The sequence below is a fragment of the Acartia tonsa genome, chromosome 6 (assembly GCF_053477335.1).
Source record: "Acartia tonsa isolate MP-2025a chromosome 6, ASM5347733v1, whole genome shotgun sequence".
Lineage (NCBI taxonomy): Eukaryota > Metazoa > Arthropoda > Copepoda > Calanoida > Acartiidae > Acartia > Acartia tonsa.
Genome location: NC_137265.1, coordinates 48,302,462 through 48,315,450, shown reverse-complemented (window position 1 = coordinate 48,315,450; position 12,989 = coordinate 48,302,462). Strand labels below are relative to the sequence as shown.

Genomic DNA, 12,989 nt, shown 5'->3' with positions numbered 1-12,989 from the left:
AAATTTTGGTAAAAATCATCTATAATATAAAGTAGTGCGATGTCTGTTTGTCTGAAGCTTAAGATCTCAGTAACCACTGAACCGATTGGGCTCTACTCTTCAGGGAATATACCTACTGGTCCTGGGATGGTCTTAAGCTATTTTCTTGGGGGGGGGGGCGATACCTCCCCTCCCCTCCCTCAACCTAGTGGATAAAGGAACTGACCAATAAATGAGTTTTATGTTAGCCACTTGAATCGACAACAATTTTTCCCTGTCATAATATCCACGTAAAATTAATTCTATATCCATGCATTGCTAGTGTAATATATTTGTTTATGTTTAACTTCAAACAAGAAGCTCCTTATAGTGCCCGTAAAAAAATACGTCATCCAATACAAATGACCAATGACAGACAAATACACAGACCAAATTACAAATTTAAGGCCAGTATACATTTCAATTAACCAATGCAGGTAGGCAAATAAAAAGCTTCTGATACAAGCTAATGTCAGCAGTTAGGGAGATCTTAGGACACAAACTAACGGTCAAATGGATGAACAGACTTTTGTAATGTTGATATATGCCAACGAAAATTTAATCTGTATTGAATGACCTCTAGAAGCTGAAAAGCTGAATTACCTGCAAAAAGATAAATATGTACAGGGGGCAGAGGATAAATTGTAACAATTTACAAAATATAAACGAACAAGTAAAAAATAGTTATTTCTCGCATCGTATTATAAACGGCTTTCCGCGGATATAAAAGTACAATTATGAGATTAAAACTAGTTTTTTTAGCCCCGAGGTGCCGAAGGCACCGGCTAAAAAAACTGGTTTTAATCTTATGATTGTACATTTCTATATTCGTAGAAAGCTGGATATAATACGATGCTAGACATAGTTTTTTCGTATGGATGAGAACCGGTTCCTATCCACCGGATTCGAATGAATACGAGAAAACATTTTCTCACAATTTAGAAAATCTAACATTTGAATTATAATTATAGTGATTTTGGAATTGCCTAATAGGTTTCTAAAAAACTGAAATAAAATTATGTTTATAGGTAATTTATAACTTTCCAAATTGCGCCCCTCCTATCATATAGTTGCTATGTTTTCAAAGGAGGGCCGAAAATAGCCTTTCCAGAGACTTCTGTAAAGTAACCCTATCATAGAAAACTAAATCGGATCAGCAATTACCTAAATCTTCAGCCACAGACAAAAAAAGTTCAACTTTAAATATGTAATATAAAGATTTTGTACAAATTACATTGGGTCCCCTGCATGTACATATGTGCATGCTATAAATAACTATATATCGGTGCATCTTGTTCAAGAAAAGTAAAGCAATGCTTAAATTGACATCTGAAGGTGTATGTTAACAGAAATAAAGGGATCTATAAATGGTTAAAAATAAAATGCTAATGTATGTTTAAGGGTGACAACATAAAAAAAGGGAATCTCTAAAAAAAATGTTTTGGACAAAATTGCCTTAATATAGGATGTTGTGTAGGAACATACTTACATATTTAGTACTTGATTATAGAGATGCTTCGCATACAAAATTGTACCGTGTTGTCCTAGGAATCACTATTACAAGAATCATATAAATAGGATAGCTTTATCATAAAAATTGTAGTCAAAAAAGTTGAAAAACATTATGTTTTAAATGGACGGACTTACCCTAATTATAGGAAAGCTTCGCTTTAAAAAAAAATTCCGTAACCTCTAAATAATTTGTACTGTATTATTGTAGTTATAAATATTATTGTAAAAATATAATAATCAATCTTAAAAAATAAAAAATCTGACATTCTATTGACTCAAATTTGCATAATACAGTAATAATAATTAGCACAGATATTTTTGGATACACTTATAGAGTGACTTTTCTGTAAGAATTCTCGTAAACAATTATTTTCAGAATAGATCTATAGTATAGATGTATGTACAGACAACTACCTCCCTTCCTTTTTCAAAGACCTCTTTCGTCTGCTTCTAGATTATTTTCTGCTACTTGGCTGTGTTAATATAATCGACACCAATGGTTGATTTTCAATAACCCAATAGTAAGGTTGCACAAGGCCTTACAGTTATTTAAGCCTTTCTCCCACTAGTGTTTTACTCTAATATTTAAAGTTTTATAATGATCAGACAACTCTTTCATGTCAAAAATAGAAAATGACTAATAAAGAAACCTCTCTTTAAAAATATATTTACAGACTGAAAAATATTTTTGGGTACTTTTTGTATTAGAATTTTGGGTACTTTTTTTTATCCCTTAATGCCGGGAAGAAAAAGTATTCAATACATCTGATACAAAGTTTACCCTTTTTCTGCCCAAGTCAAGTATACACTGCAAAAAAAATGTACTCAAATTAATTTAAAAACTTTAATACTTTTGATTATTTTATGTTATTTGTAGGCCTAATTAAGCCAGTATCGTTGATTTTTTTCATAGACTGTTAAAAGGAATATCAAAATGTCATATATTTATGTTGTGATGTCATATATTTAAGTTTGCAGACCATATGTTAATTGTTACTCTTAATTGCTCTTTAATTGCTCTCAGAAAGAATAAAGAGAAAATATATTTAAGTCAGTTGATATTGAGAGTCCTAACACAGAACATTATCTGGTTTGGGTTCGAGTCTTTATTAAGACCAATACAGCTATTTACAGACATCCTACTACTTTAGATAGTTTGCATAGGCAGATATTCTACCCCTTCAAAGTGCATAGTTAATTAATACGTTGTATTAATTAAACAGACAGTCATCCTGTTGTTTGGTGTCCTGATATACAGACAGACATCCTGCTACTTCAGAACTATCCAGCTTTGAATAATCAGTAGTTTTGACTTATTAACATATTTAATCATTTCTAAATATAGTATCAATATATAATCTTATTTACTCAAAAACTGCATTTAATCCAATATAATAAATACTTGAAAATCTGTTTGCATTTTGAATTGAACATTAAGTCTACTCTATCATTAGCTTATGCTGTTTGTCTATATCACATTTGGCGCAGTCTTATTGTGCTACGTGTTATTTAGACCTGCTGCTGAGTTAAGGGTGGGGGAAGTGGTGTTTAATTTGAAGTCACTCACTTTTTGAGATATTTTTTTATCTCGGATTTTTCACAGTTTTGTTTTAGTTTTTATATTTCTAACTTGATTTATATTTCAGGTTTCTGTGGAATTTCATTCTTTAACTCTTTTGATCTAAATTTCACGGCGGATCTAGTTCCAGTGCTCGGATATGGCTGATGGAGAAAAAGGAGAGCGGGGTAAAACTGAAGGCAAGCGTGGACGGCCGCCTAAACGTCCTCGGGAGAATGACAGTCAGGATGATGATGGAACTCCCGAACATTGGGAGGAGGAGGATGCTGCGGCTGAGGATGCTGGTGCAGGTGCCAATGCGAATGTGGAGTTGGCGTTGGGCGAGGTGGAGAATGACGTTGTGCCTGAAAGCATAAAAAAATATGTTAGGGCAATGTTGCAGGAGCATACGACTGTCAAAGATCAGGTGGATAAGTTAACGGCGGCGAATAAACGGCTGGAGAATAAGGTGAAAGAGTTTAAGAACTCTGATGAGCATAAGAAGTTAGGTTATGATGTTGATTTGGCTACTATTAAGAAAAAGGTGGCGCAATTGCCAGTGGATGGGGATATTAGCGGTTTTTTGTATGAAACAAGTATGGGGGCTAGTGTATCTGCAGTCAAGGCGACGGGGGATGATTCGTTTAATACATCTTTCATTAATCGTTTGAGTGTGGAGGCTAAATTGGATTCTACAAATTTTGAGGCTAAAAGAGGGAAAAGTGCTCCTGGACATTTGAAGTTTTCGCAGATTGAGTTTTTAGGTCCTGTTGGGAATGGAAATTGGATGAATGTTCGTGAGAGTTGTCTGACCGAATATGAAAATCAATTGTTGGATATATTTCCTTTAATTGAGGAAAGGGCTGACGTGCTTAAGGCCTATAAAAAGGTGGCCGGCGGTAGTGTAAGCCAACAGACTGTAGAGGAGCAGTTTAAGGAGTTTTGTCTTGTAAGAGGAGTCAAGTGGGATAGTGATTTTGTGCGGGATGCTCCATTTTGGGATGGAAACATTGATTTTGAGGATTATTTCTTATCCTTATGGAGGGTTGCTAGGTTCGCAAAGTTGGAGGATCCTATGCTTTTCAAGGACATCCTGTACAATAGGATTTTTGAGTGCAAAGGGAAGAAGATGGGGAGGTTGATTACGCCGGAGGCTAATGCTTCCTTAAGTGCTTTAGGTTATTACCTGTTGATAAGAAGGTTGGTGATACCCTTTGCTGATACAGAGTCGGCTACCGAATTCTTTTACGCCCTGAAACAAAAGAGTGGTCAGAATGTGGATGTGTTTTTCAATGCTAAATTGCGTCTGTTTAGGCTTATGCATCCTGGTCAAATTTCTAGACAATCTTGGCGTGATTTCTATAATAATGTGGCTAAGAATTTGCTGTTTTCTGATTTAGCTAGAGATATGGCTAATTTCATTGAATCTATGCATTACCTGGAAGATTACAGTGCTTTCTTGACTTATTTGATTCGCAGAGGTCAGCATTATGTAAGCTGGGCTCGTTCTGGACACGTATCACCTGAAAATGTAACGTCCTGTTATTCTCAGGCTATGGAAGGGTTGAGGCTAGAGGATTCTAGGGAGGTGAAAGCTAGGCCTGTAATCAGTGAAGTGCATGTATCTGATATGGAGGGCAGGACTGAGATTGGCGATAATAATGCGTGGATTGAAGGGGATGATGATATTCCTTGGGATCAGGTTGAGAACGTGATTGGGGCTCTGAATTCGAAGGCTAAAACTATGATTTGTTGGTATTGTGGGAAAAAAGGTCATGTAGTGGCTAGTTGCTGGCAGAAGAGAGATGGCAAGCCGCCAGCTCCTGATTCTCGCATAGGAAAGACCAAAGCTAAGTTTTTCTCAGCCGGTAGCGAAAAGAAAGAGGGTCCTGGAGTGCCTAATAATAGGGTAATACCTGAGCAGTTTCTGAAGAAGACAGTCAATCAGGTGGGGCCTGTTGTGGATAGGTGGGGCAATCAGGTGGGGCCTGTTGTGGATTCTGAAAAGAGCAGAGATGAGAAACAGTATGAGGCTATGATTGCTGACATAGCCAGAAACAATTTCCAGCAATATCCTATGTAATGGATATGATTGATTTGATGTATAAATCTCATTCTAGGATGAGATTTATAGATCGTTCTTTTATTCATATTCATTATATAGGCTATAGTACTGTAAATAGTTAATTTTGCTGTCTTGTATTTACATTATTGCTTTCAACTTTATAAAGCATTACTGTCTTGTTTATTCGTCAGTCAAGGTGTGATCGTGTTAATGAAAACATTATATATATATATTTATATATATATATATATATATCTACTATATATTATTTTTTTGATAAGTACCTATGCAAGGTTGAATACTTCGAGAGGTACTTACCTGTATAAAAAAAACTTGGAGTGTAGTGGTGTGATGCTGGTAGTTTGGGAGATGTACAGGATTTCATAAATTGAACAGTATGTTGGCGGCTGGTGACAGATGAGGGGCTGACTGCTGTGTAGTGGAATGATGTATATCTAAAATATATGGATATATTAATTATAATGACTAGTGTTTTCAAGAGATTGTGAAGTTTTTGAAGATAACGAAAATGCCTATTTGTGCGGATTTAGAATTTCTTGTGCCTGGGGCTGATATTCCGGTGAAGGAGTTAGGAATTATTGATACAGGAAATAATTTTAATTCTTTGATATCTAGAGAAATTCTTGATAAACATGGAGTTGAGTTTTGTCCTGCTAAATTATCAGCATATTCAGTAGATTTAAAGAAAGTTAATATTATTGGATATGTTGAGTTGAAATTTAGATTTGCTGGAACTCAAGCTGTGTTTACGGAGATATTTTATGTACCTGAGGTGACGAGTAGGTTGGTAAATCTTGGATCTGATTTCCTGAAAAAGAATAAAATTAATATTTGTTTGGATGAAGATAAGTTTGAATTTTGTGGGGAATCTGTTCCTATTAATTCCTGTTTACAGAAACAGGTGGTGGCAGAGATACAGAAAATTCCTATTTTGTCCGGACGAATGAATTCTGAAATTCCATCTAAACCTACCTTGCCAGGGATAAAGGAGGGGGGTGGGTTTGGAGAGTTATATTCAACGAAGTATAATGTGAAGTTGCTGGATAAAACTATTCTACCGCTGTGGTGCATGTGACTGGATTAAAGAATGATGGGCTTTGGTACGTGTCCCCTAATTCTTCTAAGATGACAAGTGGCAATGGGATTATGATTATTGAGGGGGTGTATCAGCCACGGAAAGATGGGTCCTGTGTGGTTAATGTGGTTAATGCGTCAATAAAACCTATTACCTTGCTGAGAAATGTGAAGATGGGGCATTGTTTCATCATGGATAATCAAGATGTTACCTGTAATAAAACAATTAATGAATTGGATAAGCCAGAAAAGTTGTCGGGGCAAAAAATGCATGAACGGGTACAGTTTATTATTCGAAAATTGAAGTTAGATGAAAACCAGATGATTAAGGAAAATCCAGAATTGAAACCCAGGATTATTAAAATTTGTTTGGAAAATTTTGATATCTTTTCAATGAATGATTCAGATATTGGTGATTGTAGATTAATGACATATAATATAGAATTGTTACCTGGAGCTAAACCTGTGAAGGCCAGAAATATTCCTTTGAATCCAGAGTACGATGCTAAATTGAAGGAACAGTTGACCAAATGGCTGGATGCTGGCATTATTGAGGAGGGTTTCTCGGATTGGTCCAGTCCTATCTTTGCTGTGAAAAAGAAGGCTGCACCTGGAGCAGAGGCTAAGTTGAGGTTTGTCATCGATTTCCGCAACCTCAACAACGTGACTAAGCGGGTGGCGTGGCCGCTGCCACTGATCTCGGATAATTTGACGAAGCTGGGTTCTGGCAAGGTGTTCAGTACTCTTGATTTGACAGCTGCCTACCATTCGATGACTATGGATGAAGACTCTAAACCGTTAACAGCTTTTAGTGCAGCAAACAGGATGTATTTGTTTAACAGGTTGCCATTTGGGTTGTGTAATGCACCCAGCCTGTTCTGTGCTCTGATGGATAAGGTGCTGTCTATCTTGCCAGGTATGTATGGATTCTGTATCAGCTACTTGGACGATCTGATAGTGTTTTCATCAAGTCCAGAGGAACATGTAGAGCATCTGCAGGCACTGTTTCAAGTTCTTCGGCAGGTCAACCTGAAATTAAATTTAGATAAGTGTGATTTATTGACTAGAGAATGCCATTATTTGGGACATATTATTAGTGCCGATGGATTGAAAATGAATCCTGCATATCTGGAACGGATTAAGGATTGGGGCAAGCCTAGAACAGGGAAGGAGTTGCAGAAATTTTTGGGATTTACTAATTATTACAGAGGATATTTTGCTGATTATGCCAAGAGGTCGTGCATGTTGGATAGTCACAGGAATGACACTATAATAAAGTGGACAGAAGAGTTGAACAGAGTATGGACTGAATTTATGGAAATGTTCAAGACTGAAATGTGTAAAGGCTATCCTCAATGGGATAATCCTAATCTTTTTATTGTGGATGTAGATTATAGTTCTCAGTATTTTGCAGGGATTATTTCGCAAGAACAGGATGGTGTGGAGAGAGTGTTTGGTGTCTGTAGTAAGAAGTGTAATGCTGCAGAACAAAATTATCCTTCCTATAAAGGAGAATTAGGTGCATTAGTATATGCATTAAAGAATTTTTTACACTTTTGTAGGTTTCGTGAGTTTTTGGTTCGGACAGACAGTATTTCACTAGTGCATTATAAACGTTGGGCTAAAGGATCAATAAACGGTGTCACCTATCGATGGATAACTTTCTTGCAAAGTTTTGACTTTACAGTTATCCATCGACAGGGGACTAAGCATGTGAACGTAGATTATTTGTCGAGAACTGAGTTAGATTGTAAGAATCATCGACTGAAGGATTGTCAGGAGTGTAGAGAGACAGATAATAAAATTTTGGATCCTTACCTGGATGATTCACCATTTCTGGATCAAATCTACTCTATTATGCAGGTACATTCTGCAGAGGATGAGGCGGATGTTGAGTTTGTCTGGCAAAGTAGTCTTCAGCAGGACGAGATCCTAAATGAAATAAGGTTATGGATATTGGAAAGGAGACAGTTGTCGTCTTATGAGAGGGCGGAGTTATCGGGCAGAAAAGAACTATTGTACAATCTTATTGGCCACATGTATGTGCTAGAGGGGGTTGTAATTTTCAGACAGCCTTTGGCTGAAGGGGGTTTCGTCGAGAGGCCTGTAGTGCCTCTTTCTTTATACAATGATATATTTGATTCAGCTCATGGTGGATATGGTTCTGGACATAGAGGTGTGCAGGAGACAATACGTAAAATAAATGAGAGATTTTTTATGCCTGGCGTGAACAAGTTTGTGGAATCGAGAATACGAAGTTGTATTACATGTTTGAAAAAGGCTGGAAGTAATCCTAAACATGTTTCACCTATAACTCATTCTGTTCAAAGTAGTGAAGTTTTTGCTAATATGTCCGTAGATCTGGTTGGACCTTGGACTCCATGTTATCATCAGGGACAGACGGTTAAATTTGTCCTAATCATGGTTTGTCTATTTTCTAGATATGTTTTTACATGTCCGTTGGTTGATGCTAAAACTGAAACAACTGTAAAGGCTATATTGGAAAATTTTGTACCTACCTATGGTTTATTTAGAGCTTTGAGATCGGATAGAGGTACAAATTTTACAAGCAATGTGTTTAAAGGCGTGATGAAAGGATTGGGGGTGGATACTGTCCTAATTCCCCCCAGGAATCCAAATTCGAATCCTGTAGAGAGGCAAAATCAAAGTTTGTATGCTGCTTTGAAAGTAGATGAAAATCATGGAACAAAGGACTGGGCTAAAAAATTACCTTTGGCTACGTTAGTGATTAACTGTTCCAAGAGTACTAGAACTGGATATTCTCCATTTTTTCTGGTTTTTGGTCGGCAGCCACGTATTCCTCTCGATTTTCTATCACCAGTTCCGTCTGCTGAATCTTCATCCTCGCGGTCGTATTTGGAATTTCTGAAAAATATGGAGGATGTAATTAAGAGAATTTCTACAAAATCCAAGTTATATTTAGAGGTTCAAAATAAACACAGAGTACAGAGGGAAGCATTAAGAGTTACAGATGTTTGTTATGCTTTCTTTAATATTGTAAAAACTGACGTGTCCAAGAAATTACAGTCTTTCTATGGAGGGCCGTTTATTGTGGTTAAGAAATTTTCGGATGCATTGTATGAGTTGGCACCTTTTGGGAATAATCCCATCAAGAAAAATCAGGTTGTAGCTAGGGATAAAATTCGAAAAATTCATGCTCGAACGGAAGTTCTAGGGGAGGAGGTTAATTTTAACGTTTTTCCTTTACCTGAAATTTGTCCGTCCGATGAGATATTTTTGGAGGTTGACAATATGCCTGTAGAGAAAGAAACTGTAGAGGAGAGAGAGAGTGAAGATGTTGTGTATTTGTCATCTGAAAATGATGGTTTTGAGTTGGCAGAGGAAAGACAGAGTGACGAGATTCAGGAGAAGGAGAGTGAGGTTGAGGTTGATAATGACAGAGTTTCAGAGAATGAGAATAGAGAAATTATACCTGTAGGTGAAGGAGTAGAGGTGGGAGTGACAGATGAATCTGTGGTGCCTGCTCCTGTAGCTGAGGGTAATTTTGACGAGGTTGAGCTTCCATCGGAACAATCGTTTTTGACTACGGCGCCGCCACAATCTTCACCTGAAAAATTAGTTACAATTAAGAAAAGTGGATCACGGGTGGCGAAATATTTATGGGACACTGGGAGGAGGTTAAGATCTCAGGTAGGGGGTCCTGTGGTACATGTTCAGATAGGAACTCGAGGACGGAGAAAGTAGGGAAAGGAGAGCTGATAATAATTATTTTTGAGAAAAAAAAAAATATTATTAAAATACATATAAATATTTTAAAAAAAAATATATTATAATAAGAGTTCATGAATTGTTATTTGATTATTTTAATAACAAATATGTGCTGACAAAGCTAGTAGGTAGAAAGTTGCCCTGCAATGAAAGGCTAAATCAGTTGATATTTGCGGGTGAATTGGTGAACAGTTATCAGCTAATAATGTCTGGTCATAATAATAAATTTAAATCAGGTAAATATTTTTTAATTTGGGGATTGTGTTTGTTACCTTGTGGTGCTGATGTGATATCTGTGCAAGTAAAGGAGTGTGTTGGCGACGGTCCTGAGTTGAGGGCTTCAGAATGTACAGTATTTGGTCAGCATGAGTTTAATGGAACAGTCAGCGGTCATCTGTTAAAAAAAGTTGGAGTGAGATTTTTGCCCGCGGTACAATGTCACGTCGACAGAACGGTTCACACCTGGTATTGCGGCAAATATAGCCATCTACATTTAGGGGCACCAGCTGTTGTTAGTAGTGATGAGTTAATTTCTAGTGAAGATTGTAAAAGGATGGAGGAACAGAGGGTGTTAGACATAGATGGACGACGGTTGCCTGTAGCGTTTTATGACCGGTCACTGACTTATTTCATAAATGGTAGCATCCTGTATGATGATATGATGACGTATGGGATTGACCCTCAGTGCAGAGGAGATGGTATTTATTTAAATAATACCTTTGTGCCTAATACTTTTCAAGAAGTTCAGATTACAAGTTATTTGAAAAATATACAAATTTCAATGTTACCTGATAACAGTTGTTTTCTTGAGGACCAGTTCATTGGGGCACACTGTCTGGAGTCTGATCTGCGGCTTGGGCTTGATCGAGTGATAGTTCACAATAGATCACAGGAAGATAGACGTTATTTTAGTTATTTTCGGACTGTTGAAATTGTAAATTTAACTTTGTTTACATTTTCTAATATGGCGGATGATGCTAATAATCAGGGTGGCCAAAGTTGGTTGGCGATTTCTCCACAGTTTTCGTTGGGATTAAAACTGGGGAAAAAAGTGGAGTTTTCTGACTTTCTGACTGATTTGCATTATTTTCATACCAACGTTCCTGATGTAGTTTTGTGGATTACAACTGCTAAAAAGAATTTCTTTCCTTGGATGCGAAAAAAAGAGGAGGATGGTGCTTTATTATTACAGTTAACTTCTTCCTATCATCAAGTGGAAAGGATTTTACAGGCAGAACAGGGGTGTTGGGAGAATAATTTGTTTCATTCCAACATCAAGCAAGTCGGAAATTTGTTGGTACAACATCTGGGGGAGATGGAGCTTGTGTCTGTATGTAAAAAAAGATGGTTGAATGTGACTATAGGAGCAGATTTGCCGTGTTATCTTGGTCATTTTTCTCTGTTTATGGATGATAGAATTGTTGCGTCAAATTTTCGCGTTATCGGGAAAACAGTAATTAAAATTTGGCATCCCTGATAAATATAATTTATGTAAAGTATTTCGTTTTGAATGTCGTCTTATATATGAAAAATGTTAAAATATTAAAATATTAAAATGTTAATATTTAATTATTGATTATTATCAGGAAATGGAGATGGAAACGAAAGGCGGTATCAGCGGCCGTCTGCCCCACCTCGGCGGGAGGAGCGTGAACCGTCTGTTGAGATGTTGGAAGCTGGCAGATCTAATCGGCGGCATGTTGTGTATAGAAGAGATGACAGGAGGCAGTATGATGTAGAATCCCCCAGGTATGAGCCTGGATATGATGATGAGGACGATGTTGGCAACGTGAGTCTTGAAGTTGAGCTTGATTCCAGGGATCGTTTGCCCAGTGATCAGAGTGGTTCGGAGATAGACAGTTGGACTGAGCCTACTACGGACAAGCCTGAAAAGGTGGCAGATACTGGTTCTGGTGATGGACGGCGCAGATTTGGTAAGTTTGTGCCAAGTCAGGCTGCTGGGTCGGTCAGGTCTAAGGGAGCCAGCAAGGCTTATAATGATGCTGGGGAAGGTACTTCCAGAAGGGGCGTGGTCAAGCGGCCTGCTGGGGCAGATTCTCTTGGGCCTAAACAAAAGAGGGAGTTACCAGATTTACGTGCTGAGGTTGAAAGAAATAAGGCTGAGCGCAAGAATGACAAACGTGGCTTGGCGCCGCTCAGTGATGAAGATATAGGTAAAATCAGTAATTCTGTTGCTGTGACTCTAAAGCCTATGATTGAGGAAAAAATTCGTGAAGCTGTAAGAGAATCAGTCAAAAGTTTGAACACTGCACAGAAACTTTGGCAGACGGACAGTCATAATCGGATTAAAGATATGTTGGCCTCGCATAAGAGGGATCTAATGGACTGTATAAGGAAGGTAGATACAGAGATGCAGCAAATGGTGGCTACTACTGCACAGCAAAAGACTTCTTATATGGTACAAAGTGTACAGACAGCAATGACTGATAATTGGGAAAGTAGTTCAGCCAAGTTGGGACAGCAGGTGAGCCAACAAGTGGAAAGTGTTTTGGCAGGACAGGGAACTAAGGTTCAAGAGGCGATTACTGAGATGGCGAAAAAAGAGGCTGAAGTGCAAAGGCACTTGTCCAATATTTTTAGTGAGCTTAGCGAGATCCGGCGCAGAATAAACAATGACTTACCGGCGGCGTCATTTTGGCAGTTGCAGCAGGCTGGAACTTCTGACGGTGCTGGGGCTGGCAACGGAGTGATGATGGTCTCGGGAGGTGTTCAGGTCACTGGTGGCGTTGAGATGGAAGTGGCAATGTCGGCAGATGGGTCAGCGGTTGCTGCAGAGGTGGCTGTTGCGAATGATACCGCCTCAGCGGTAAATGATGCTGTGATGGTGGCTGTAGGAGGGCCTGTAACTGCTGCAGCGAGTAATGCTGTCATAGCGGCAACAGTGGGCGTTTCGGCTGAGGTTGGTGGAGGGGCGCTGAACACTCCTCCTCCAGTGGGTGAAGGAGAGGAAGGACTGGAGGCCGGGGTTAA

The 12,989-nt window shown here is 38.2% G+C and overlaps 1 protein-coding gene across 1 annotated transcript; it reads right to left on the bottom strand.

Annotated features, from left to right (window-relative positions):
- Positions 1-5,467: 5,467 nt before the first annotated feature.
- Positions 5,468-9,836, bottom strand: LOC145323137 (uncharacterized). The gene is made up of 7 exons (XM_080165526.1): positions 9,703-9,836; positions 8,980-9,134; positions 8,067-8,180; positions 6,700-7,277; positions 6,404-6,460; positions 5,942-5,982; positions 5,468-5,608 (listed from the first exon to the last, which is right to left on the bottom strand). The coding sequence occupies exons 4-7, from the start codon at positions 6,887-6,889 to the stop codon at positions 5,468-5,470; spliced, it is 429 nt and encodes a 142-aa protein (XP_080021652.1). The 5' UTR covers positions 6,890-7,277; positions 8,067-8,180; positions 8,980-9,134; positions 9,703-9,836.
- Positions 9,837-12,989: the final 3,153 nt, after the last annotated feature.

Coding starts and splice junctions, on each gene's coding strand:
- LOC145323137 (XM_080165526.1), bottom strand. CDS start 6,889: ATGACAAACCTCAACTTAGCCTCTGCTCCAGGTGCAGCCTTCTTTTTC. Junction 5,983..6,403: donor TCTTCACATTTCTCAGCAAG/GTAATAGGTTTT, acceptor ATTCTTTTTCAG/GAAATCAGATCCAAGATTTA. Junction 5,609..5,941: donor CAACCTACTCGTCACCTCAG/GTACATAAAATA, acceptor CATATATTTTAG/ATATACATCATTCCACTACA.